The sequence below is a fragment of the Excalfactoria chinensis genome, chromosome 24, assembly GCF_039878825.1.
Source record: "Excalfactoria chinensis isolate bCotChi1 chromosome 24, bCotChi1.hap2, whole genome shotgun sequence".
Classification (NCBI taxonomy): Eukaryota; Metazoa; Chordata; class Aves; order Galliformes; family Phasianidae; genus Excalfactoria; species Excalfactoria chinensis.
Genome location: NC_092848.1, coordinates 3,354,446 through 3,381,694, shown reverse-complemented (window position 1 = coordinate 3,381,694; position 27,249 = coordinate 3,354,446). Strand labels below are relative to the sequence as shown.

The following is a 27,249-nucleotide window of genomic DNA, read 5'->3' as shown; positions in this document are numbered from 1 at the left end:
CTGTTCATCCCTAAAATACCCCAAGGTCGTCGCTATTTCATATCTGCCAGATGAAACAATGCTGAGGGGATTTGGGGAAGGGCTGCCGGGGGGAATGGGGAGGAGCGGCGCCCGCGAGGCATCTGCTGCCATAACCCAGCCCTGCCCCACAAAGGCATCCACGTGCCTATTTTCAGGCAGCATTACACAGCATGGAAACGACACCGAGATCCCATCTGCTGCCCTGCGCTGAGGGCTGCCGGGTGCAGGGTGTTGTGCTTGGTGCTGGGCAATCCCAGGCTCCAACCATTGCTCCAGGCCCTGAAGCTGGTGACCAGTCACGGGTGCTGTTCCCCAGGGGTTGGTACTGGGGCCAGCCCTGTGTAGTATCTTTACTGATGATCTGGACGAGGGGATTGAACGCTCCCTCAGTCAGTCTGATGACACCGAGCTGGGAGGTGTTGAACTGCCTGAGGGTAGGAAGGCCTTACAGACGGATCTGGTCTGAGCCCCATGGGATGAGCTCCAACAAGACCAAGTGCCAGCTCCTGTGCTGCAGCCACAACAAGCCCAGGCAACGCTATGGACCTGGGGCACTGTGAGAGGAGATGGTCTTAAGTTGTGCCAGGAGAGGATCAGGTTGGATACAAGTTCTTTGTAAGGGTGGTGATGCAGTGGCACAGGCTGCTCAGGGAGGAGGTGGAATCACCGTTCCCAGAGCCGTGGAGATGCGGCGTGCGGGTTTATGGGCAGGGCGGGATGGCTTCATGGTTGGGCTGGATGATCTTTGTGGGTTTCCCAACCTCAGTGACTCTATGTGAAAGTGACCTTGCAGGCTGCCACCGTCCTTAGGCAAATGGAGAGGGGAAGGGCTGTGGTGTCACCGAGCAGATTCATGTTGGCTCCTGCCTTGCTGTAATTAGTGGCGAGGTCAGGATGTGGCAGTTCTGCAGCGTCCTGCTCTCAATCCCAGCCCTCCAACATCTCTCCCTTTTTCTTTCTCCTGGGCCCTGTTTACTAAAGTGCACTGCTGTCCTGATCCTTTTGTTTCCCTTATTTAAGTGTCCTGAGGTGGAAGATTTTCCTATCGAATTAATTACTGCAGGAACGTTTTTTCTGATGAGGACAGAAAAGAGAAACCAGCTTAAGATATTTATGTCCGATGTTTGTTTGTATCACGGGCTCTTCAACAGGGAGGTGGTTAAGACACGCATGTTTTATTTGGAACGTGAATGTGGGTAATATAGCAGTTAAGACATCAGTTGTGTTTTGTGTCCAGGAATGACGTGTAGACACCCCGGTGTTGCTTTGTGCAAATCCCTGTTGCTGGAGCTCAGTGCTGCGGCTCATCGTGTCCCATCAGTTCTGTGTTGGTGATCTGAGCTCCTTGCAATGCTTCCTCTTTGCAGTGGCTTAAAATCACACTCTGTATGTTCCCTTTGCGTTCAGTTATGGGGTCACATCTCCTAACCTGAGGATCCGCTACGTGTATTTCCATTGAGGTGGTAATTATGTCTAAAAGAGATGGAAGGTTCATGGTCTTCTGGAGAGCACAGAGGACGAGTGCACATTTGGGAACTGTGATTGCAGGTACAAGATGATCTCAGAATTCACCTGGCCAAACCACGACCTCCCTTCAGACAAAGATGCTGTGAAGAAGCTCATTGAGTGTCATGGATTTCAGCACGATGTTGCCTATGGGAAGACCAAAATCTTCATCCGCACGCCGCGAACGTTGTTCACCTTGGAGGAGCTCCATGCCAAGATGCTTGTGAGGATTGTGCTCTTCCTGCAGAAGGTAAAGCTTCGTTTTGTAGAAACCTCAAAGCTCCTTTTCTCAAACTCCCTGTTGTTTTGCCTTGCTTCCTCATTGTGTAACTGTTGGCTGAGCATAAAGTGTTTGGGGTGAATCATAGAACCATGGGGTTGGTTGGGGTTGGAAGGATGCTCTTCCATGTTGGTTCATGGAGCTTTGTGTTTACCTATTGCTGAGTCGTATAAGGTAAAGAAAACAAAGGCAGCCAAGGGATGGGAAAGGAAGGAGTGATCTGTGTGTTGGTGGCGATTTCTTCCCATGAGAACCCACTGTAACAGCAGTGTTGGGGTTGGCAGGAGCAAAGATCACGAGAACACAGGGATTACATCACATGAAGAAGGAAACGTTGCTGTGGGGCTCTGTGGGACCCAGCAGTTTGGGTGGGAGAGTGAGGTCCATCTGCAGAACTGCTGCTAGAAGGCCCTTAGTATTACAAGGGTGTGACCCCAAAGGAGCTGTGCAGAGGAGCCCTGTTTGTTCTTCCCCTTCTGGATACGGGATTTGACCTCAGGCTCTTTCTGATTTTACCCTCTGGGTAAATAATTTTGCGTTCTGCAACTTTGGGGCAAAGGCATTTTCAGGCTTTTCTGATGAAAATCGTCTTCTGAGCAACAGGACTTGGCAAATCCTGAATCGTTTGGGTTTGGGGGCAGCTGTACAACAGAAGCTGGTTTGTACCCTCAGGAGCAATATAGTTTGAGTTGGAAGGTTATCTAGTCCACCTCCCTGCACTGAATGTGCACAAATGGGGACAAAATACAAGAGCTGGTTCAAGAACTGTTCTGTGCCCATAGTTCTGTTGTGTTAACAAAGTGCTCAACCTGAATTCCCTTCTGGAAGTCAGCATGACCAATATGGAAGGAGAAAATTGGAAGTCCAGGGTTGCATCTGTGTTTGTATTGGTTGTGTTGGGTTGGAGTTGGTAGGTGTGGAATTGTGTGAGATGGAAGGTGATTTCTTCCTGCCATTTGCGGTATTTCTCTTGTTTTCCTGTTGGATTTCATTCTGTGCTCTGAATCCAGTCCTGGTTACCAGCCGAGCTCTGCTGCCAGTAGATGGGGCAGTCACAGGCAGCAGTGCTGCAGGAAGAGCAACCAGCACAATAACAAATCTCAGGCTGAGGATCTAACGAGGCCCTTCTCAGTGCTCTGAGAACAGTGTTGCCTGGATGTAATTCTTGTGTTTGTTCTCAACTTGCACACAAAAATGTAATTCTGGCTGCTTTTCCCTGGCTGTAATCCTGGCTATAAGCATGCAGGGCCGGGGGGCAGTGTGAGGTGCTGTCTGTCTCAGGCTGGGGTCCAATAACATTTTTTCTTTGAGTAATTTTAAATGAAAGAAGGATCTGCTGGTCACGATTCCATTTCTTGCTTATTTGAAATGTAGGTCTTCGTTTCTAATTATATATATTACACAATTTATTGCTCCCAAGGCTTCCAGAAAGAGATTCTATGATTATCTTAGCAGCTTCATCATGTGAGTAACCCTTAGCCCTTAAAATAACGCCGCTTCCTTTGTTTGATAATGATAAGAATTTGCTTCTGTGGTTGCTTTTCTGCTCTTGGAAGCGTTCCCGTATATTCATTAGCTTTGTAGAGGAGCGCTTTGTTCATGAAAACAGCTTAGCACGTGCAGCATGCAAAATGTGCATCTTGTCAGTATAATTTAGAGCACTATTTCAGTGCAATTTTATCAGACCGGTGCAGCTGCATATGGTAATCGCATCCCTAAATCTTCACTGCTCACTGCAGAGCGGGGTGAGGATTGTTCTCATCAGCCAGCACCTACTGGGACATGGGTTCTGGTGTGTGCAAGTCTCCAGGAGCAGGAGGAGAACGTGGGGACCCACTGGGGTCCTGTTGGGGAACCACTGAGGACCCACTGGGGAACCTGTTAGGGTCCTGTTGGGAGCCCATTGGGGGACCTGCTGGGGTCCTGTTGGGGACACACTGTGGTACCTGCTGGAGTCCTGTTGGGAACCCATTGTGGTACCTGCTGGGGTCCTGTTGGGAACCCACTGAGGACCCATTGAGGATCTGCCATGAACATCCCTTGCCATCACCATGGCAAAGCTCTGCCTGGTGGGGAGCAGCAGGAGGGGACTGAAGTCGGATTTGTGACTGATCTGTAATTCAGAGTTCCCCCTTCCCCTTCTTTTCAGCACAGTGTACTTCAGGTGAGCATCTGTGCTGGCAGAAGGGAGGTCAGGAGATGCCAAAGGACAGGGCTCCCACCCTGCAGGTACAGTGGGACACCTGAACGCTCGCTTATCACCTTTCCTCACCCAGGACATGCTGTGAAAACACGCTTTAACCAAAGTAGACATAAATATCCATTCATTGCTGGGCACAGGAGGAGGAGAGAAGATCAGGGTCACCCACAGTAAGGTAAAGATGCACCATTTCCCTGCGTATCTCCTTCCCTCCTGGGATGCTGCAGTGTAAATGGCTGTCGGTGATGAGCTTTGCCCATGGGTAAAACCGAACATCTGGGGATGGGTCTGTGTTTGTCAGCACGCCTATGGAATTGTTTTCTCTTTCACCACAATTAATGCTGTTCTCTCACACGCTTTAGTGGCCATTCCTGTCCTTTCAACAGAGGTAAGCAGAATCTGGGAAGCTTTCAGACAGAGCAGCAATGAGTGGCAGGAAAAATCCAGCCTCCACTTCTCCCCATCCATCATTTCATCTCTGAGCACGTCTCACTTGTGCCCCTTGCTTCTAACGCTGCTATTTGTTATATTTATGGTTGGGCACAGCCTTGTTAGTGCAATCTAATTAATCTGAGGGTGACCCTTCTCTGCTCTACCTAGTGGGACGTTGTTTCTATTAAGCAAAGCAATGCAATGAGCGCTGTTCAGCTGACTCATGTGAAAAGAGAAAATAGCATTTAGTAAATGAAGCAGCTCTTCCCACTCGCTGTTTGTGCTGGAATCTGATCTATGGGAACGAGGCGGCTCTGATTTATAAACGTTCGCGTCCCCCCCTCGGTGGGATCTGAGTTTGGCTGTGAAATGCAGACCACCGAGTGGGGTGGGCGCTGGGTGTGAATGGTGGCCATTCCATCGTGCCTCCATCACCTCACCCATTCCACCTGCTCTGCAAGGAGGTGACCCTTTCAAAGGCAATCAGGGATGGCGTAATTAAAGCTCGCTTCTGTTTTGCAACGCCTCAGAACTGCACACAGCTTCTGTGCTGTGCTGTTGACTTAAATATTTCATAACCTTTCCTGTTTGAGGCCCTTTAAAGCCTTTAAAGCAGAAGGGTTCACGGCTCTGTGAGCTCCTAGCTGGGTTTTGTTTTATCTTTTTCAGTTTGGATGCCTGGAGGGCAGCATGAAATATTGATCACGAAGCAGTGGGAGGAGGTGTGCTTTGCTACAGCAAGCATGAAATGGTTGGCCAAGGCTTGCTTAGCTGCAATGCTGCTCCAAAATATAGCACTGGTGTTTAATTCAGATGAGCTAAGTTGAAGCTCTTCAGTTCCAGTAGCTTTATTTTATCTGAGAATCTTTGCTAGAAGCTCAACGAGTTTCTAATCTGCTTAAAATCGTATATAATCATTTGAATCCATTAGTTTTTCCTCAAAGCTGTGTGAGTTAAACATCCTCCAGGAAAAGATTTCAGCACTTCCCTTAAGATAAGGCCTGACTTTGGGTTTAGGTGAGTGCTCCATTTCTTTGTCATAGGGTCACGGGGTGGCTTAGGTTGGAGGGGACCTTAAAGGTCATCCAGTTCCAACCCCAATGCCATGGGAGGAGATACCAAACACCAGACAGCCACTTTTTGTGTAAGTCCTGGTTTTCAAAGCTTTCTCTCCATCCATCCTCAGTCTTAATTTCCTAATTGTTAGTCTGTCGTCACCTGGCCAAAGCGTGGAGAAGGTGGAGGTGATCAGAGGGGTGCTGGGAGATCACAGGGGTGGGCTAAAGGTTGGGAGGTGAAGCTCAGATGCTCCATTTCTTTCCGTTTTGGTGCCAACATGTGCTGATCATTCTTCCATTCCTACACCCAACCTCTACCCTGTCTCCTTGAGCAGCCCTTCCCGTAAAGGGCATCTCTTTCACAGCATGTCCTGCATTCTGTCTCTTGCTCTCAGAGGTCACAGAGTCATAGAATAGGTTGAAAGTGACCCCGGAGATCATTGAGTTCCAACCCACCTACCATGGGCTGGTTGTGCCTCAGTGGATCAGCTTCCCCAGGGCCACGTCCAACCTGGCCTTGGTCATGAGATGCTGCAGTAATTGGCAACGAAATTGATCGCTTCTGAGTCTCCTTTTCAGTTTCTCACTTTGAAACTCGTCATCCAACAGGGTTTTCATGGGCTTCATGTGGGTTTGTCCCATGCTGCTGACATTCCACAGTGGTGACAGCCACAGCTTGATTCTTGTGACCATGACCGGTACATTCCCACCCTGCTCAAATCCTGCGCTGCTTCCCTGGTGTCCCACGTGCACATCCACCATCCTCATCCCCCTAAATACTGCTGGATCCTTCTACCTGTTGGCTTGGAACATGGCATCATGGATGGGGCTGTGCTTGGCGAGGAGCTTGGTTTGGGATTTGGAGATGAAACAAAGCAGATGGTCTTGAACTCCTTCCAGCAATGTCACTCCAATTTGAGCCCCTGCCATTGATTCCTCCTGTAAGATTTTTGCCTCTTTGGGTCTAATCTTCCTTTGTCAGGTTTGGCTGAAGCTGGATGGAGAGTCAGAAGGAAAAGGCAGTCAGTGTCAGCCTGGGACGGTTATGAATTTGCCTCTGCAAAAATGATTATATGTGTTTTCTAAGTGAGTTTGGTTGCTCATTACTTTTGGAACGAGCTGCCACTGTGGCTATTAGGAAGGCCCTCACCAGGAGTGAGGCTACCCAGTGCTGACAGCTTGATTGGAAGATGTGTTTTTCATTATGAGTTGACTGTTTGTGTGCAGCCAAGGGACATGCCTGGGCTGGGTAATTGGGTTTGGAAGGCTCGTGTTGGTGGAGCTGTGACACTTCTTGCTGTGAAGCCAATTTCTGCAGCGCCGAGGCTGATCCAACATGGGGGCAATCTGTTACTGAGCCTTTTGTTCCACCCGTATGAAAATAACTGCTGCCGGGGAGGCTTTCCTTAGGAACAGGGCAGCGAAATCAAGACCTCGTTCTGTATCCAAAACAGTTCAAAGTGTGTGATTGTTTTCTTGTGATGGTTTGTGAGGTCTGGAAGGCTGCTGAGCCTCTGGTCCCGCCACTCAGTTCTGTTCTATTGAAGTTAGCAGGTGGGAAGCCAGCAGGAGGTTTTTTGTCTTGTTACCTGGTTTGCTGTTGACGTGCTTTTTGCAGGTATGTTTTGTGACAGTTTGTTCTATGCAGACGATGCTGCCTTACCCCAGTCTGCCCAACGACTTTGAATCGCAGCTAAGGGAAGTGTCAGATATTCTTTTCAGTACCAATCCACTGTTCCTTGCTGATCTCTCTTTGTCTCATTGCCAGTTTCGTTTGGCTGTACAACACTCAGCTGCTGTTCTGCTGCTCTTACAGTGATTTCTGCTCTTCTCGCTCTTGCCTTTTCCCAGTTTGGCCTTCGCCATGTTCTGCTGAATGGATGGTGTGTGGGGTGATCTCGTGCCGCATCAAGGACTGCTTTCTGTCTTGGGGTAAAGTTGCACTCATGCAGTTTAGCATGCTGACATGCAAGCAAAGGGTGGATTGGCTTGGTGTTACCATGGGATGTTTGGGCTGTGTTACGTGGCTCTTGGGTCTGTTTTGGAAGGGCAGAAGGCTGGAAGAGTATGAAGAGGGACTGCTCTGAAAGGAGGTGGAAGGAGAGAGTTCTTTGCTTTTCTTGGGAAGAAACCCAAAGTTTCTGCTTACTCTTTGAATGTTAAGTGTATAAAGAAGAGCCCCTTTGCATCTGCCCTGCCTCTTCTACATACGGCTGTTCTCAGCCACACATCAGGATTATCAGTAAGAGTGTCAGAGATCCTTTGACATCAGCTTCATCAAGAGCATATCATGTTGGAGATTGCCCTGGGTAATTAATTAATTCTTCTGTAAATAGAAGGCTTGATATGCATCAGTGGAGCTGTGGGATGTTTCTCAAGAGAGACATCAAGTTCCCAGCAGGGCCTGCAGCGAGTGGTGATGCACTTGTTCTGTGCAAGAGGCTCATTATCCTTCAGTTTAATTCCACAAAGAAGCAAAAATGCAATCTTCATCCCAATGGGTGCTATCAGAGGGAAAGGAGAGCTGTTCACCAGCTCCTCGGGGAGCTCCATCACGTGTTGTTGTCTTCCATCACAAGTCAACACTGCATTCATCAAGTGCCACACAGTGGTGTCATCCATCGTCGTGAGCCGTTGTCCAATGTCATGCTGTGTTGTCCATCGTCCCAGGTCAACTTTACTTGTTGTTATCTGGCACTGTTAACATGCATCGTCGCGTGTCATGACGTGTCACTGCCTGTTGTGAGTTGTGGATGTGTGTTGTCATGTCATGATGTCGTTGTCTGTGGTTGTGGGTGGATGTCGCGTGGCGTTGTGCATCGTGGTGTGGTGTTATCTGTCACCAAATGTCATGGCGTGTCGTTGTCCGTCGTACCCAGTCACACAGTGCCAGGAGCAGCTCAACCCACCCGTGTTTTTCTAATTGACTCCTATTGGCGCTCCAAAATCTCATTCTTTAAACCCATGACTGCTGCGTGTAAGGATTTAGAAGAATGAAGAGACAAATGTTTCCTTCCTCTGAAGCTGTGCCCTGTGCTCTCTGCTGGCCCATAGGTCTGGAGGGGCACCTTGGCCCGGCTCCGCTACAAGAGGACGAGGGCTGCTCTCACGATCCTCAGGCATTATCGCTGCTACAAGGTGAAGTCCTACATCCACGAGGTCGCCCAGCGCTTCCGCAACGTGAGATCCATGAAGGATTATGGCAAGCACGTGCAATGGCCCGCTCCTCCCAAGGTGCTGCACCGATTTGAAGAGGCGCTCCAGGCCATTTACCATAGGTACAAATTAAAACATAGGCTGTTTGGTCTAACCAAGGACTGAACAGTTCCTGCTTGCTCCAGAAAACTCAGGGAAGTGACTGGAGAACATTAACTGGGCTGCAAGTGTGAATCATAGAGCAATTACGGTTGGAAAAGATCACTGAGATCACCAAGTCCAACCATCAACCCATCCCCACCATAGTGGGTTCTGGTACCTCTGACCAGGCAAGTAATTGTCCTGATTCAGAGGTTCAGTCACGATGCTCATCGTCCTTCTTTCCTTAGCCCCAGTTTAGACTTTCTAATCAATTTTGAAAGAAAAGAGCAGCTGGTGGTAGGCAGAGGGAGAGAGAAAATGGATCTTCTGGAGTCCCTTGAGACGTTTATAGTAATTCAATACTACTTTGAAGTAAATTAAGCAACATACCGCTATCCACCGTATTCAGTGTGTGGAAGAGTTGCTTTATACATTCATTACAACCTCCTTAATGCCCAAAAGCCAAGTGCCTTTTTTTCCTTTGGCCAGTCTTCTTATTATAGATGAGAGGGGTGTAAAGAGTTCTGATTCCAATTTGAAAAATGATAACTTCTGAAAGTTATGAACAGAAGAAATATTGGCTGGATGAGGCCCCCGGGGATCTCTGGAGCCATCTGCTTGAAGCAGAATACTACTAGCACTAGAGCAGGTTGGCCTTGTTTTTCTTCCCAGCTGTCTCTTGAATACTATCCATGACCTATTGGGTAGTGTCCAACTTTCTGAACCAGCTCAATTATCATAATCACAAAATTTTAGTCGATAAAGACTTTTTACAGCATTGGTCCTACAGAGCTGGTGTTGTTGCTGAAGGCAGTACAGTAACGAAGGGTCTGGTTTGCCCTCTTTCACGTTACAGTTGGTTAGATTTCAATTGTAGGACCAAATTTTGATGTAAAAATGGAACGGTGTTTTAAATGAGCCGAAAAATGGGCTTGCGAAAAACTTTATTGCCATCAGATGTGCCATCAGTTTACTTCTGGGCACCAGAGGGATGGGGGGAAGTGTGCCAGCCAGATTGGACAGGGGTCAAAGGTGATACGTCATGTAAGCTGGAAACTTCAGAGCACTTGGTACAGATGTGAGCCTGATTCGAGCTCTGTATGGCAGGTGGAGAGCAGGGGAACTGATCCGGAGCATCCCACCAAAGGACCTACCTCAGCTGCGGGCAAAGGTTGCTGCCATGGAGGTGCTGAAGGGTCACCGAGCAGATCTGGGGCTGCAGAGAGCATGGGAGGGGGATTACATCACACTGGTGAGTGCATGTGGAGGAACCAGTGGAGGTAAAACGGGTCTGGGGCTCAGGACGCTAAAAGGGTGGAAGTTTGGGAACGTGGCTGTTGGTTTCTCAGAAGGGAGAGCACTACAAGTTAATTTTCTAGAATACACTGAGCCTGGTTTGAGTGAGCACCCAAACAGCATTAAGGGATGGTGAGCAACGCCATCAAATGGCCGGACCTGGGAGGGAGGTTGGTGTAAAGCTGAAATCCCAGATGCAATTGGATGCTGAAAACAGCACTAAATGGAAAGGAACAAAGGCATTATCTCGAGGCAACTTGCAATACTTTCCACTCTGTCCTTCCTCCAAGCGTTTTGTTTTGTTAAGGCTCCCTCTGAAAGCATGTAGAACTCTGCTGCTCTTCGGAGGGATGGGAGGAAGCCTTCCGATGCAGCTGCAGTCCTGCCCCGATGTCATGCAATTACTGTCCTCAGTGAGCACGAAGAGTGACGTGCCTGTCTTTGCTCTTCCAGAGACCAGATCACCCTCAGAGCACGGGCGCCTTCCTCCCTGTTGCCACCGAGCTGAAGCGGAAGGACAAATACATGAACGTTCTCTTCTCGTGTCACGTCCGCAAGGTAAGTTGGGTGGGGATGCTTTGGGGCTGGGGTGTCATTCTGTGCTGCCAGTGGTGGGATGGTAACACTGGAGATACCTCCACAGTTGGCTCTTCTAATTGCATTGTTAATTGACGGTGATTTGGATCCGTATCTCAGAACCTATTGCACCAAAGGGTGCTTTGAGGGACCTCTTTGTGGCAGAGGAATGAGTAAAGTCACTCGACTCCGTGTGACCTGGATCTGAGAGCAGAATCCTGCTTCTTTGGCAGGAAAGCTTTAAAAACTAATCAGGAAAAAACCTTGCTTGGGTATTTCTTTGTGTGTGTGGCGCTGCTGTGACCTACAGAGCTGCGCTAAGGTTTGTAACGTTTGAGAGCGTCCACCAGGAGGGAATATTTTGGATTCTACAAACCCATCAGACAAAAACGTTTTGATGGCTGCTGATGTTGGAGGGCTGTCAAGGAGCCACGATGCTGCGTGTTCTGTTTGTGCCCAGAGTGGGGTCGACCTCCCCTCGCCAGTCCCGCGTGGTACCGATGGTTCTGCAAATGCATTCAACAGCAGCAACGTTCATTCTTGCAGTGAGAAACCTCACTTTGGAGTGAAGCTTCTTTCCGTGTGGCAATGATATTTATACGACGGGAAGTGATTGCTGTATGTAAAAATAGAGATCTCTTATTCCCTTCTACCATTTCAGCGGAGGAGCCCATTGCTTTCAGCACTCTTGCTTTACAAGTTGCTAATTAAATGAGCTGTTTGAGTGAGTATTGGGTTGTACTGCCAGGACTGGGAGAGTCTCAGTCCAGATCTCATCCATACAATCTTGGAAGCGCTTTGTGTGGAATCTGAAGGGGATGCTGGAGAATTTCGCCTTGGATTTTGGTTCCTTTGGGCTGAAAACAAAGAAATTCCCATTGCAATTAATTTAATAAACCAGATCCACGTGATTGCTGCTTATACTTCAAACTGGAATAATGGTAAAAAAATAAGGTATTAACAACGTGATGGTTATTTTTAATAGGAGAGAAATGGTCGTTTTTAATAGGGGTAGAGTGATGGTGAGGGGGAATTACTCAGCGCATATATAACATATGCAAACCACTGTGGGAGTTTAATGCTGCTCGCTGTTACGCAACATTTAAGCTCTTAAGTACTTACGTTTCTCTCACTTCTGAGTCAGCTTTAAAGGACAATCTCCTGCACGGGGACAGGTGGAAGCAGATTTCTGACACACGGATCCTTACCTCGTTCTTTTCAGTGGTTGCAGCGCAGAGCTCTGAGCGTCCCTCCCTGGCGGTGCCCTCATGTCTGACGTTGTGGTTTCATTCTTATGGATCGGTCTTAGGAAATACAGATGTGTTTGGTGCCAGTGCGGTGCTTTAGGGAAACGATGGCCTTGGAGAAACAAGTAGGAGCACCTCCTCCTTCTTGAGGGATGGTGGGGGTGGCCTTGGTGGTCTTGGAGGTCTTCTCCAGTGTTGATGATTCTGTGGTTATCAAAGAAACAAGTAAAGTCAATTCAGGTTTTCTGCTTATGACAACTGTGTAGGATCTTTGATGATACACATAAGGCCATTTCAGGATATCTTTAGGTTTAAACCCAAAAGCAACGAGCCCTTTTGATATCCGTGCTTGGATGTAATAACTTTTTGAAAGAACCATTTGTCTTCCTTCCCACTTGGGTGAAGAAAGAACATCCAAGGCCTAAAGTCAACAAGAGAAAGGAACAAATAGCCCTGAACTTTGAGAACCAACAAGACAAAGACCTGACATTTCGAGATCTGCTACCAAGATCTCTCCAAACAGTGCACTCAGGGAATCTAAATTAAATGTGAGCCTCGGATTTGCCAACTAAGCAAGAGGGAAAGTCGTAGCGCCCGCGGTTGTGGTTGGAGTAGACAAACAGTCTTGGCTTTCACCTCCAGTGTGAGGTGTCTGATCCTCAGAGTTCTCAGGTACTTGCAGACTAATACTCTTCTTTCTTTGAAAAGAAATGACATTAGGAGGATAAGTACAGAGCAGCCTGAATAGGCACCAGTTAAGCTTAGAGTTCATGCATTTAAAAATGTTTGTGTAAAGAACACGTCCGCTGTGAACTGTAGGATATTTGCTGAGCAGTAACTTCTTTGAGGCTGTGGGTTTTTTTGGGTGATGATTGACATTGTTCTGGGGAAGTCAGGGACATAATAGCAACTCATAGCAGCTCTTGGAGTATCGATAACTGCTGGGGTGTGTGGGGTCTTAATTCTGACAGCTTGGTATGAATAATAGCGATGAATCTGTTTGGGCCAAAGCTTTGTAGATCTTTTTATAGAGAGCCTGTGAAGAGGCTTTGACGTTGTGCTGATGGAAGTGTGTGTGTTTGCTTTCTGGCAGTAGGTATGGGTGGGAACGGGTCATTTTCCTATGGAAAAATACATCTTTTGCTGAGTGCGGTGGTGCTCTTTGTTTTTCAGCTTTTTTTTTCTTTGCCTTGGGAAACCAAATGCATATTTCATGCATGCCAACAGATTTTGTTTTATCACCTAGGAAACAACGATCTCTCCTTATTTTAGAACACGTCTTTTCTTCCTCTTTCTCTTCCTTGTCATTTATGGCACTGTGTTCCCTTGAGAGCTCCGTCTCCAAAGCCCGTTGCTGTCACCCCTGGGGCACACACCTGAATAACTCATTTGAAGGTTTTATGCTGTAGGCTGGGCCTTCGTTTTTCTCTATCAGCTGAAGGAAGCTGAGTTAAGTCTAATTCACATTTGGATCAACAGGGATATAAATAAAAGAAGCCCAGAAGGTGCAGAGAACACAGTGCTGGGAAGGGTATGGTCAGTATCCGAGAACATAAGGTCTGTCTCCACTCCTACAAAACCAAAGAACTTGCAATTGTGCTGGCATTTGTCTGAAGCCCTTCTACGCCTGCTTCCCCACGTGGCACTGAAGGCACAGCGTGAACTGTTCACATCAGTGTGCAACAGTTGTGTGAGCCACCTGAAGCTTGACCATATGGGCAGGCTCTGGAACAGGCTGTGTCACCATCGCTGGGGGCTGTTCGGGGCCTGTGGAGGTGTGGCACTCAGGGATGTGGTTGGTGGGCATGGTGGGGGTGGTTTGGGGTTGGATGAGCATCTCAGAGGTGTTTTCCAACCTTGATGTTCTGTGACTCCAAGAGTGGCCATGGTGGGGACGAGCTGGGATTAGACAAGACCATCTTAGTGGTCTTTTCCAACCTTTATGGCTCTGTGATCTGATGTCTGTATGAGGCAGATCACTACGTAAGGAAGCCCAGTTCTCAGCTCCAGGCCATGCAGCCTGCTGACCTGTAGGCTGCACCACCAAACCGTGGTGTGAGTGTGGCTGCTGTGAGACCAGTAACTGCTTTCGTCCTGGTGAAAAATACTTTCCACTTCCTGCCCTACTTTCTCTTTTGCTTTTGCAAAGACTTTGCCTGGTGACTGTTCAGCACTCAGCCTCTTGAACAATTTAGGTTACATCAAATATTCTCCTTTTGTGTAGTATTTCCTTGATGAATTAATTGTAATGCTATGAAAACCCTATTGGTAGAGCCTAATGTCACCAGCGGCCTGGAAGAGCGTGGTGAGCTGCAGAAGAATGGGGGGGATTTCATAAAATCATGGGCTGGCTTAGATTGGAGGAGACCTCAAGGATCATAGGAGCGTGTAATCACAGCATGTTGGGATTGGAAAGGATCTTAAAGGTCATGGAACCGTGAAATTGTGGCATGGTTGGGTTGGAAGGGACCATGAAGATCATAGAGCCATGGAATTGTTGGGTTGGGTTGGAAGGGAACTTAAGGGTGGTAGAACCACGGAACAGTTGAGTTGGGTTGAGTAGGATTGGGTTGGAAGGGACCTTAAAGGTCATCCCTTTCCAACACTCGATTTAAATGATCTGTGTAAAAAGAGCGTACAAATAAAGAACCTTAGGGTTGGAAGGGAGCTCAGAGGTGTGATCCCATGGTATCAAACACTGCCCCCAGGAGAATATTGCTTTGTTATTAATTTCTTAATTAATACCGTCAGGTGTGGAACCAGTAGTTGACTTCAGCATTCCTGGATTTTCCCCACATCAGATGTTGAGAAGGTTTCGTATCTTGCAGCCTCATGAACGAATGCATTCTTAACAACCACTTCCATGTCTTTGCAGTAATATTCCAGGGGTGCTGATGTGGAATTTGGCAGCGCTTTTGGTGATTTCATTTGCTGGGTACCGGAGGGATAGTCAAAAATAAACACAGATTCAGAACAGCAGAATACCTGGAATTAAGAGAAACAATATTAGAGTTGTAATTAATCCTTTGTTGGATGTAGGTCTTGCTTGTCCTAACCCTGCTGGCTCTGGGAGTGCTGCTGCTCTCACGGTGCACATCTCCCTGTGTATGAAAAGGGATTATGGGTTGGACCTTCTGTTTCCACTCCTCCATGTCAACCTGTTCAAGACCTGGGTGAATTTTACGTGTTTTCTGACGGAAAGTTGTTTCCTTCCAGGTCAACCGCTTCAGTAAGGTGGAGGACAGAGCCATCTTCATTACCGACCGGCACCTCTATAAGATGGACCCAATGAAGCAGTACAAAGTGATGAAGACCATTCCCCTCTATAATGTAAGTTACAGACAATCTCATCGTCGTGGGCTCTGCAGCTCCGTGTTCCTATCCACAGAATGGAAAAGGGCGCTTCAGAAAGACACGTTCTTCTCTTCCTTCTGCTGTTTTGTTATTCATTTGTGCTGCAGGAGTTTGGCCCCATCAGGGTCTGGCATTTCACAGCAGCTTGAGACACGTTTGCTCTGTCTCTGGGGGGTTCGTTTGATCCCGAACGTTGTTTGAATTGATTTATATATATTTGTTCATGTTTAATGTAAGCAGCATTTAGCTGCCAGTCACAAAGCAGCAGATTATCACTGGGAGGAAGGGGGGGAAGGGAGAAAAGCTCCTCTTAGAGCGTGGATTCAACCTGTTTGTTTCCGTCAGCCTGAGGTAATGCTGCTGTGATTATCTCCACCCTACAGAACCTGGCTGCACTGCTTGCAGATGTCCTACACAAATTGGTTGTGACGTTGGCATTTGAAGGAATAATAAACCCCCCCGGTCCCATAGTGCTAAAAATGGGCTTAGAGGAGCAGTAAAACCTAATCAGCAAATGTGGAGTGTGTGATTAGCTGAGATGGCATCCAAACGTTGGGTTGATGGGTCCCTTCCCGGTGTCATTGCTGGTTATCCACCAAACCCGGTGCAACGTGGGGTAACTGCTGGTGCATCCTGGTGTGTGTTGTAGCAAAGCAGTGCCACAAGGATGGTTCCTCTTCTTCTGCAAAGGCTTTGCTGCCATTCTGCAGCAACTGCAGGTCATCTCCTGAGCTGTACTGACGTTAGCTCTTAATTGTGCCAAGCGAAGTTGTCAGCAGGCTGCATTTAGCAATCTCAATGACTGACTCTTGCCTGTGCTGACAGACTCCTTCAATGCACAGCAGGCTATTTAAAAGGTGGAGGGATTTTTTTTTCAGAGGATCGAGGTGAGCTCAGACCGACCAGGTGGGATTTTGTGCATCACGTACTTAAATTGCCATAGATAGGAATCAGCTTCATTCATAGCTCTGCAATGATTCCCTTTGGGCTGTACAATGGACACGAGCTGAGCCGTGGCCATTGAGTGCTTTGTAGAGGAAATGGCTCCAAAGGACCCACACAGGTGTCAGGGTTGTATTCCAGCACGGTAAATGCTGAGCCATGCGTTGCTGCTCTGTTGGCCAAAGCCTTTTGCCTTCTGCTGCTGCACCATGGAAACAGGAGAAAATCTGCTCACGCCGGGATGGCATCATGGTGCACGCGCTGATCCCACTGACCTGCAGCCAACAGCGCTGTCTCTACTGGGAAAGAACTGTTGGAACCAATAGGAGAAGCAAATGGGTAACAATTACAGCAGTGTTAATAGATACTGGTGTAAAACAGCTCCTACCAGCACGGTGTGTGTGTCCATTGGGAAGGTGGGCGGCCCTTCCAGCGTGCCAGGGTGAATGCATTGAGAGCTGAGCTTTTGCTGTCAGCCTTTCCGAAGCACCGTGTCAACGTGGCGCTCCTCAGGGCTGCTGTTTCCATGGAAATCTCATCGGAGACATCAGCTGATGTCTGCTGCTCCCATCACTTGTTGTCAGGACTGCACTGCGTTCCCCATCTCCCTCAGCTGTGCTTTCAGCGCAGCCCTTCGTGTTGTACCCACTTGCATTCCACGTTCTGCATTCCCTTATTGTGGGCATTAAGGGGACTGGAGGTGACTGGGAAGCAGGAAGGATCTCGGGGCTGCAGTGCTGCATGTCGTAAACAGCTCTGCAGCTGCACGGAGCCTTTCAGCTCTCCAGGCAGAGCCGATGTCAGTGTTTGTAAATGCCCAGTGAAGCACCTTCTCTAAAATGATCCCATTCGTATCACTTTTATGTGTTCAGCCTTTTGAAGGGGAGGGGCTGAAATAGGCCGGTTCCGATGATGAGCTCTTGGACTTCTGACAAAGCTCTGCTGAATAATTTAATGCTTCACTTGGCTTTTCAGATGCAGAGACTTCAGTTGTTGGTCGCTCCTGCCCTGCACACAGCACAGCCGTGGTGGCAGAGGTCCCCGCGGTGCCGTTGTGCTCCCGAGATGTTATTTAAGCGTGCAAATTAATTGTAAGGGACACCGCAAAGCCCAGCAGCTGTCAGTGTGTGTGTGTGCATGAAGTGTGTGTGTGCATGTGGAGGTATTTCACAGCCTCAAAATAGGGTCAGTGGGAAAGAATAAACCCCACCTGTGTTGGGTATGTGCAGCTGGGAGCAGGTCGGGTTGTGCTCAGCTGCTTTGCAGTGCAGTGGGGGAACATTGAGGGCTTTTTCTCCTTTAAGAAAGGAAATAACGAGATTTTGAGTCTCAAAAATGGTGCATTGGTGCCTCTTGCTTGGAGGAGGTTGTGGTTTCCCTCTGCCTGGCTTTGAGTGGCTCCAGGAGTTGTGCCATAATTGGGTGCACAGCGAGCATCTGCTCCAACATCTTTGTATTCACTGTTTTTTTTCCTCCCCTCTTCCTCTTTCTCCTCCTTTTTCTTGCACCATTGTCTTCATGTAGTTGCCTGCTGGCTTTTCTTTCTCTTTATTTTAATCCTTACGTTTTCTTTCCCTACAAAACAGAACAACCCGCAGCCTGTTGTTTTACCCTTTTTGCTTCAGCTGGGAGGAGCACGGAGAGCGATTCCCTTTGGCTTTTGGTGGTGGAGGCAGAAATGGAGAGTGCCAGACTGGAGGGGAAGGAGCTGTTGTGGCCGTAACGAATTACCTCCATGTATTTGACATTGCTCTTACTTTCTCTTCGCAGTTGGTCGGGTTGAGCGTCTCCAATGGAAAGGACCAGCTGGTGGTTTTCCACACGAAGGACAACAAGGATCTCATCGTCTGCCTCTCCAGCAAAGAGCCATCCAACGACAGCAGGGTTGGAGAGCTGGTGGGCGTCCTGGCCAGCCACTTCAAGAGGTCGGTGCTGCAAACTCACTGTAGCCAGGCCCAGAATTTCACTTTGGTGTCACCCTTGAGTTTTATCTGTGTTCCTTCGCTGTTACTGGGATACCGGAGCGTTTATTCTTTGAGACTATGCTTTGTTTAACCCTTTTTTCTCTATATGTGTTCATTAGAGCATGGATATTTGGGGACAGATACCACTGAACGTGCGTTTTAAGCGCATCAACTCCAACAGCACTTTAAGGTCCAGCTCTTAACGCCTACAAACTAAAACACAACCCTTCCTTTCTCAGATGGTTTCCCCCACCCCGGGTGTCAGTCGATGATTTAGTGCTTGAGCTGTAAAATGGCACCTGTTTCCCTGAGGTCACCGTGCAAAATCTGCTTTAGTGGTCAGGATGGAGCCCCGAAGTTGTTGCTGTGTGTGGAGCTCCGGGGAGGTGGAGCAGAAGGAGCAAAAGGCAGCGTTGTTTCTTGCAGCCCAAAAGCTGCACAGCACTCACTGCATTGCAGATGCAGAACTGACCCTCTAGAGACGTGGTGTGAGCAGCAGACGGACCTGCAGGGCTGGTCTCTTGCTCCTGCAGAGCAGATTTGCGTGAGAATCGATGGCGATCGGTGTCACGTGCAGCACTGGTTGCTGTTTCTCAATATCACATCCCAATCGTGACCTCTTAAGAGGAGTCTGTGGGTAAATGTTCGTATAGAGCTGTGTTGGAAGGGTGGTGGGAGTGAATTCAGGTTCTGTTAGGTCCCTAAAAGCTACTTTTTCTCTGATAGAGGTTGTGGGTTTAACAGTAACATACAGGAGCAGCTCCCCTTTAATTTCCCTAATACCCAGATGTCACGCTGTCCCTCATCAGAGCAATACCTGCAAATCAGAAGAAAAAATGGGAACGTTCATGTTTTCACTCGGTTTCCATTCCCTAAATGTGAAAAAAATCCCATTGGTGGATGGGATTTGCTGACCCGCTGCTCGAGAGGCACTTTGGGAATCCCTCCTGAAATAGGATTAGCGGTCACTTGTGGCACTGTCAGGTTTCCCTGGATCCAGCAGGGAGCTCTTGGGAAACCCAATGGCTGTGGGACCCTCCAAGGGGACTCAGAACTGCCCCACACCTGCGATGTGGGGCAGCTCCCCTGTGGGGTAGCAGGCTCTTGTTTAGGATCCTCTCTGAGTGTGGTTGCAGCCATTCCTGACAGCACCATGGTGAGGGTTCAGCAGTGTTGAAGGAGCAGTGAATCCCTGCAGAATTCCAGCAGAAAATCATTCACCGAAGGATAATCTTGTATCTCCTGTTGCACACTGAGACCCGTCAGCCTATTTTAATCATTAGAGCACTCTGGATTCATTGTCTTTATTTCTGGCTTCTTAAACAGGAGTGCCCTGGGGCTGGTTGCCTTGGCACTGCCAAGCTATTGGCCAAGCAGGAGTTCATTAAGGGGTGGCAGGTCAGTGCTGTGGGTCCCATCCGTGTTGGTCATCCTATCCTCAAGCAGGACACAGCGGTGCCTTTAGGAAGGTGGCAGCTTTCCTTATCACCTGCATCCAGTGTTGCACTTCTGTTCCATGTGGGCATTTTGGGACGTCAGCTGAATGTGGAGCAGGGTTATTTGTAGGTTTGGTGGGCAGCAGCTGAGGGTTGTTTTGGGTTATTTGGTTTGGATTTTGGTTTGTTGGGTCGATGGGAGGCAGAGCTCTGCAAATACCCACCTTCAGTCAGTTGTGTTGGGGTGGAGGGGGGCATTTTGTCCATTTCTTGATGCTGTCCATTTAAAACAACAAAGACCAAACAAGCAAAAACCAAAGAGATTCAACGTGGCGTAAAGAGAAGAAAGAGGAACCCAAAGAAGAGCCAAGAAGAAAGAAGAACCCAAACTGGGGTTTGGAAGTGCATGGGTGGTGGTGTGTGCTTAACCCATCGCTCACCCTCTGCGTTACAGCTGTGCCATCCCATCCGTCCATCCCTTGGGCTGTGTGCAGGCGGTGATGGTTGTCCATTGCTGACAGTGTGTGGAGGAGTTCTCCGTTCCTGGGGGTTTCCATCCAAACTGGGCTTTCTGTCGGCTGGACGGGATCAAAAGGGGCTGCTTCAGCAAAGCAAACGGCTCCGAATCGCTGCGGAACGCCATTTGTCCTTTGTCACCAGTGCCAACCAACCCACGTTCAGCTCTGATTCAGCTGTGCCAGTGGCTGATACCATTGTTAGGGCGGCTGCAGGCTGACAAAGGGGCAGACTTTATTCAGAGCAGATTCTCCCATCATGTTTTTTTCAGTGCCCGAGCGGAGCATAAACAGCTTTGTTTGTGTACAAGATTACTCTTCATAACGGAGCTTTGGGAGCCTGCAGAGAGCTGTCAGATTTAAGCACCAGGTACTCATCTGTGCGCTGGAGAAAGTGGCTTAATTCCTCCAACGTCTTTGTGGCTAAATCCGAGGAAATCCAGCTGCCATTAATTTACCTTTCAGTTGCGGTCGTTGTCATCATCTCTGCTGAGCTCTGTGCGGGTTTGCTGACCGCGCTGTAGTAATTTGGGTTAAGAACTGGCAGCTTTTCATTGGAAAATACATGGCAGAGGTGGCAGATCTGTTGTCTTCATGCCCTGGAGGTACCAAACAGGACTCCTGGCACTGTGATGAAGAGCACTCTGGATGTTCTCTTTTACTTTTGTGTTCTTTAAAAAGGGTTTCTTCAGCTGTTGATGAACTTTCCAGACAGCTGTGCTGCCAGGATGGGGTTCATAAGGACATTGCATGAGGATTGATTCTGTCTTAAAACTCATTTTCCTGATGCTACAACGCTGCTCATTCGCCATCTCCAAAATGGGCCCTGAACCCCCAACCAGGGAACCAGAGTGGCTTTTTATGACACTTCTCAGCATATCCATGGCACAGCGAAGATGACTTTGTCTCCTGCAGTGCTGGGTTTGTGGTGAGGGTGACCTGAGCTCTGGACAGAGCTGGGCTCTCAAGAGGCGAAGTTTGATCTTGAACTCATTAATCCTTTGCTTGAGTGTTTGGCCCCTAAATCTAGAAGTAAATGATGGTGTCTAGTCACACGGTGGTGGCAGTTTGTTGTGTTTGATGGTGTTCTTCAGAGTATGAAGAATTTTGCTCCTGGGATGGAGGCCTTTGTAGAGGGGAGCCATTGGAGCTTGATGTGCATTGCAGGAGGTTGGCTTCCCCCAAGATTGGTTGCTTGGCATTCTCTGAACTGATTTTATGTAAGGGATATTGAGGGGGTATTTCCTTAGGGCACCGAAAAACAGAAGCTCAGAGGATCATAGAGTGGTTGGATTGAGGGGCCCTCAATGATCACCTGCTTCCAGCCCTCCTGCTTCCATACCTGTCATTCCTATGAGGATGACTCCAACCCGTCGTACCCGTTTGATGTGTTGCATTTTTTCTCTTGAAATCATCAAATATTTGATAATTTCATCAGAAACATCTGGGTTTTTTCCCCATATCCTTGCATAAAGTATCATAAGAGTGCACATTAACATGCTTTTTCCTTCTGGTTTTCCACTTGATATCATTGGCAGAGCCCAAATCTCTTCTGAGCCTTCTGTCCTTCTATGTGTCTCCTGCCCACGTGGCCTCCTCTTATGACCTCCCTGCTCAAACTGGGTGCTGTGTTCCTGAGGCTGCTCTTCCAGTGGTGACTTTGGTGCATAACAGTGTTTTTCTGGGGGTTGGTGCATCAGATTGATGAAATCTGGACGTGGTGAAGACCACAACGCACTGCGTTGCAATGCAGAGGGTTGTCAGATATCCCATGGTGGAAGGAAGAGAAACTCAGCCTTTAACTCATGACCAACTCTGGCTTCTGTTGTGACTTTTTGTCCCAGGAAAGAAGAGGCAGCGTGCAGAATCAAACTCACAGCAGCAAATCAAAGCGCATCTACCTCCAGTATTGAGCCTGGCGCATTGCTCTGCTTGTGACTTCTCCCTTTCCAACCTGTGCTCCCGCACACTGATATCTGACGGGCGTTTTGTCCGCGGCTCCGCTCTGCTGTGCCAAATGCGCGTTGGGTTTTGTGTCTCTTTTATGCGAATCAAAAGGATTTGCATGAGGGCCGTTATGATGAGCCCTGTGCTGTTTTAATGAGCTGGCGGCGTTTCAGTCCTTCACATCCTTAATTCAGTGCGGATTCGCTGCTCCTTAAACGTCACCTTTTCCTCCCCCTTTTCCAAGGGAGAGGTGTGAGGATGATCCGAAGTGAATTCCCTTCTTAGAACGAGGCTGTTGGACGTGCCTGCAGCTCAGTGCTACGCGCCATCGTTTACGGTGCTGAAGGAAGTGGGAAGGCTGGAGGGAGCCAAGACAGGAGAGAAGCAGCGTAAGGTCCCGGTTCTGCATCTGGTCTCAGCAGCAGAGCCCGGAGGCTTGGTGCTGGGGGTGGAACTGCTCATCTGAGGTTGTTTCCAACCATAACGACTCTGGGTGGGCTGTGTTGACTGGATGACCTTGGAGGTCTTCTCCACCCCTGCTGGGGTGGTTGGGGTTGGGCTTCATGTTCATATCAGCCTTTCTCCCCGCTGTCTTTGCGGAGCCCCCATTGATCTTCCTCTGCTCCCTTTCCTCCTTCATTTTGCCCTTCCTGCAGAGCCGTGTGCTGCTGTTAGCGGTGCTGACAGATGTCTGCAGCCATTTCTGTGCCGCTTGCCTTGCGTTCCCCCCGAGGTGTTGTGTTGTGCTCAGTCAAAGCCCGCACGTTTCATGGCCCAGTGCTCTGCTTCCGCTTGGACTCATCCCCTCTCTGCTGGTTTCCCTTTGGCCAGCATTTCCCCAGTGCTGCCCAGCTCTGCATCGAGCTGAGATGCCTCTGCTGCCATCGCTTCCTCGCTCGGTTGGACCTGCAGAGCCCCAGTGCCTCCCAAAGGGTATTTTCACCACTGAGATGCTTCGTTGAGCTTCCAGCATCGTGGCTGCTCCCCCCCACCCCCATCTCAGACTTATGGTCTCATTTGGTGATCCTGGAGACCTTTTAATGCTCCCTGATTCTGAGTGGGCAGGGTGGGGATGGGCTGGTGGATGGATGTGGTGCTCTTGGACTTCTCCTCCCTGAGGACCCTGAGGAAGCTCAGCCCTGTGTGTGAGCACTGGATGGGCTGTAGGAACGACGTGCCAGAGAGGCAGAGCTGAGCAGGATGTGAGCTCTAATCTGAAAGGTCATTATGCATCTCCTGCGTGTCTCAAAATGAAACCAAACTCGTTTCTCCCACAGCCGCGGAGCAGTTTGTCTCCATGGTCTGGGATGCTGCACGCTGCTGGCTCTCCCTGTGCTGCCCCACAGCTGCTCCGTGTGGGCTGTGCTCAGCACTCAGTGTCTGCTGCCCATGGGAGCAGTGCAGGCTCTGAGCTGTGTTGTCCTGCTGGGTTTGGCTGCAGTTTGGGCCCCCATCCACACGGTGAAGCTCTTCTTCTGGGCTTGGCACACCCCCATTTGCGTTTCCTTCCCGACTCTCCCTCGGTTTTGGGGTTTCCCTCCTCCTCACACACCGCCCAGCAAGGCAGGGGAAGCTTGGAGCCTGATCTCCCCATCGTGAGAAACCAAGGATGGGAACAGGAACCAGAAAGGGAAGGGGGTGGTGCTGCAACCCCATTAAATCCCACAGCCCCCCCCACATTTCCCCACATCCCTCACTTTCCAGTCACGTGCCCTCTGCATGCGATGCCCACCTTGCTGCTGCTCCGCACCGTTTGCTCCCAGCACTCTCAGGTGAGCGGCTCTGGGAGCTGTCAGCAACCAAAAACTGCACCAGAAACTCTTCTTGATCATCCTCGGCTCTGACCTACTTAGAACCCCCTTCCCTGCTCTCTGAAGCTCTGGCTTCAGCCTGCGAGGAGCTGAGAGCAGAATGATAATGAATGTGAATGATGGGCCCCCGTTTGTTGGGCCGCAGCCGATGAAAAATGTGTTTTTGAGCTCTTTCTTTCTTTCTTTCTTTTTTCCTCCGTTTTCCATCCTTTGGGCTGTGACGCTGCGCTCTGCTGTCCCTGCAGGAGGTGACAGTCAGTGTGGAGGTTGGGGACAGGGAGGTAATGAGCTCCTGCGTGCTGGTAAAACCACTCCGCGTCTATGGAGATGAGTTCAGTTTCTGGCTCCGGGGCGATGGCTTAAAATTAGGCTGTAAATAATGTTCTGCTCTCTATTAAGGAGCGGGGAGGAGCTGTAGGCAGCGTGCAGACCGTGCTGTGCTATGGCTGGGGACGAGAGCCTCGGGCCGGTGGGTCTTAGCACTGCTCCCCTGGGGCAGGGAAATGGGGGGAGATGAATGGGGATGGAGGGCATGGCAGAATGGCTGTGGCCACTGAGTGTGCCCTGCATGGACCGGTGGCTCATTTCACCTTATAATGCAGGGTGTGCTCCTGGTTACGAAGCACTGATCAGCAGGAGTGCCTTAGCTCCTTGCTGTATTTAATATCACTTCATCCTCCGCAGCCCGTGGTATCAATGAGCATCCCCGGCACACGGAGCATTCTTACATACAAATGGCACAACCCATCCCGTGCTGGGATTCATGGGCTGTGACGGGTTGAGTCCGAGGTGGAAGCCCTGGCTAATGAATTTATGCAGGTAATTATAACATAGGGCTGCTTTGCACCAGTGCTGAGCCCACAGGAAGGGGGATGTGGGAGCGCCCGTCCCATGTGCTGGTGTGGTTGGGTGTCCCCATGGGGCGCTGGGGATCCTTCCCCTCCCCAGGCTGCGTGCTGGAGCTGTGCAGTCCCTGCGGGGGTGCCGTGCTGGATGGCCTTTATGGGTCCTTCAGCCATAAGGGCTCCGTGATCCTGGCTGTTCCCAGCACTGAGGATCAGCCACCCACACGCAGAGCTGGGCTCCGTCCTCACTGCGGTTTCCCAAACCCCGACTCCCAGCAGCCCTATTTTTAGCCCCGTTTCCCAGGGAAACACTCTTTCATGTGGCTGCTGCATCCTCCGGTGTGACAGCGAGGGGGAGAGGCGGCTCAGATCCCCGCACGGCTTCCGGACCGTCAGCCCTTGTGATTAAAGGGACACACTCTGATCTTCTGCCTTTTGCGGAGCCCCGGCTGGGAGCTGGGCAGGGATGTTTGTTTGGGAGGCGACGCTCTCAGGGTGCCCTGGAGCCGTGCAGGTGGTGTTGCAGCATCCAGGCAGACGTGTTTGGGTGTCTGTAGTGTAGACAAAGGGAATGCCCTTCAGGTGGCTGAACCCGGTGGCCCCGCTCTGCTGGGTGACGTTTGTGGTGTCCTCTGTGCCTTATCTCAGCAGTGAGGGTGACGAGCATCGCGTGGGGCTGCGTGCTGTGCTGGAGATGCTGCGCCCTGGACCATCTCCTGTTGCAGCACGCTGCCTGCTGTGCTCACACACATCCTGCTGCTGGGTTCCCTGCTGCTCTCTGTGCTCCCCCAGGCTGTCCCACCCCCTCTGCTGTGGACTTCCATAGAAGAGCTGGGTCCCTCCCATGGGCTGTGGTGTATCTGTCCGCCCCATGCAGATGTCTCGGGTGCATCTCAGAGGGCACGAGGTACCCCTGTAGGGTGGGTGGCCTGAACCCACAACCCTATGGTCAGGGATGGGGCTCTGAGCACTGATGGAGCTGTGGCTGCCTCTGCTCACTGCGGGCAGTTGGACCTGATGGCCTTTAAGGATCCCTTCCAACTCAAACCATTCTGTGATGCTGTGATCCTCTGGTCCAACCCCAACCCACACAGCCACCCAGGAACAGGGAAAAATGGGTGGGCAGAGCACTGAACGTCTCCACTGCCTTTAATGGAGGCAGAGGGGCAGGGATGCCGTTCCCCAAAGTGTTCATCACCCACTTGTGTTTGTTTGGAGGCATCTGTGTTTGCCCAGCTGCTGGGCTGGGCTCACTTTGGCTCAGACTGGAATTAATTTGCTTTATAATCAGGACTGGCATGGAAACTTCAGGCTGTTAATAGTCCTCTCCTGCAGTTCTGCCCGTGCTGTGTTTTGCAACCAGCAGAAACCAGGAGAGAGGAGACAAAGGGCTCAGAGAGCAGCAGGAGGAACAGCTTGGAGGGGTGTGCTTAAAGGAGAGACAAACAGCAGAGGGTGATAGCAGAGCAGCAGGGCCGTGTTCTGGTGCTGGTGGGTCCGTGTTCAGGACCTCCCTGGCTCTCTGGAGTGGGGGGGTTGGTGCTCAGTTGTGTCAGCTCCCATCACACGTCCATCCAGCTGCTGGCAGTGCCCTCCTGTTGGTGTTTGCTGTGTATGTGCAATGGCAGCATGGCCAGCTTCTGGGTTGGTCTCTTTCTTGCAAGGCTTGGTGCAGGAGATGCAGCCTGTCCACCCCCCTGCCCGCCATGTCAGACGCTGTTTGCACAGTGGTGCAAAAGCTGCCTCCCTTTGGCTTTGCTTACTGAGCTCAGCGTGGCGCAAGATCAGGAGGGGATGCTGAAGCACCGCCCTGCTGCTCTGCCCGTTGTGGTGGCAGAGTTAAGCAGTGCCTTCCTTCCTGTGTGCGCAAATCCTTCGTCCTAAGGAGGAACTTGTGGGTATCTGGAAGTTGCGCAGCAAACTGAAGTGCCGCCATCTGAGTGTGAAGCACTCAGCACAGCTCCGGGCCTTCTGCAGCGTCACCTCAGCTCACGGCCTGCCTCCTCTTGCACCATTTCCACGCCTTGCTCTGCAGCAGCCTGGGTTCTGTTCATTGCTCTTGTAGGGGAAGGGTCGGCCCTGAGCTGCTGGGGGTGTGCAGAGCCCAGCAGACAAGAAGCCAGCAGCAGGACGATGCGCTCCATGTTGGTGTTCTTACTTCTGGAGCTGTGCTGTTTGCCAGGAGCGCCTGCAGAGCAGCAGGTGGAGTCAGGCTGCCCAAGGACTCCAACTGGAATCCCACCAGCGATGGCACACAGCTGCTGCTTCTGTGGCCTTCCCTCCCTCCTCCCCATCCATCTCATCCATTCCTGTTCCTCTGTGTCCATCACATCCATCCCTCCCTCCTCCCCATCCATCACATCCATCCCTTCTCCAACCATTGTGTCCCTCCCTTCCTTGTCTCCATCTGTTGCATCCATCCCTTCCACCTCTCAGCTTTGCCTTTCCATCCCCCAGGCGTTTATCTGTGGTATCTCTAGCAGTTGGAAAGGACATGTTTGTATTTCCTCTTTCACTTTCAA

The 27,249-nt window shown here is 50.0% G+C and overlaps 1 protein-coding gene and 1 long non-coding RNA gene across 3 annotated transcripts in view; one reads left to right on the top strand and one right to left on the bottom strand.

The window, feature by feature from the left end:
• The window catches only part of MYO1D (myosin ID), a 67,528-nt gene that overhangs the window by 31,369 nt on the left and 8,910 nt on the right, over positions 1-27,249 (top strand). The window contains exons 16-21 of one of the 2 annotated variants that reach the window (XM_072356396.1): positions 1,570-1,777; positions 8,552-8,775; positions 9,902-10,046; positions 10,544-10,648; positions 15,130-15,243; positions 17,980-18,134. In XM_072356396.1, coding sequence (XP_072212497.1) covers positions 1,570-1,777; positions 8,552-8,775; positions 9,902-10,046; positions 10,544-10,648; positions 15,130-15,243; positions 17,980-18,134 — 951 coding nt within the window. Of the gene's footprint in view, positions 1-1,569; positions 1,778-7,348; positions 7,430-8,551; positions 8,776-9,901; positions 10,047-10,543; positions 10,649-15,129; positions 15,244-17,979; positions 18,135-27,249 lie in introns of those variants that run through there. The other variant, XM_072356397.1, reaches the window with a different exon arrangement.
• LOC140262207 (uncharacterized) lies at positions 9,723-23,930 on the bottom strand. Its single transcript, XR_011905819.1, has 4 exons — positions 23,804-23,930; positions 14,659-14,898; positions 11,875-12,117; positions 9,723-11,523 (listed from the first exon to the last, which is right to left on the bottom strand). It is a non-coding gene; the product is annotated as an uncharacterized lncRNA (long non-coding RNA).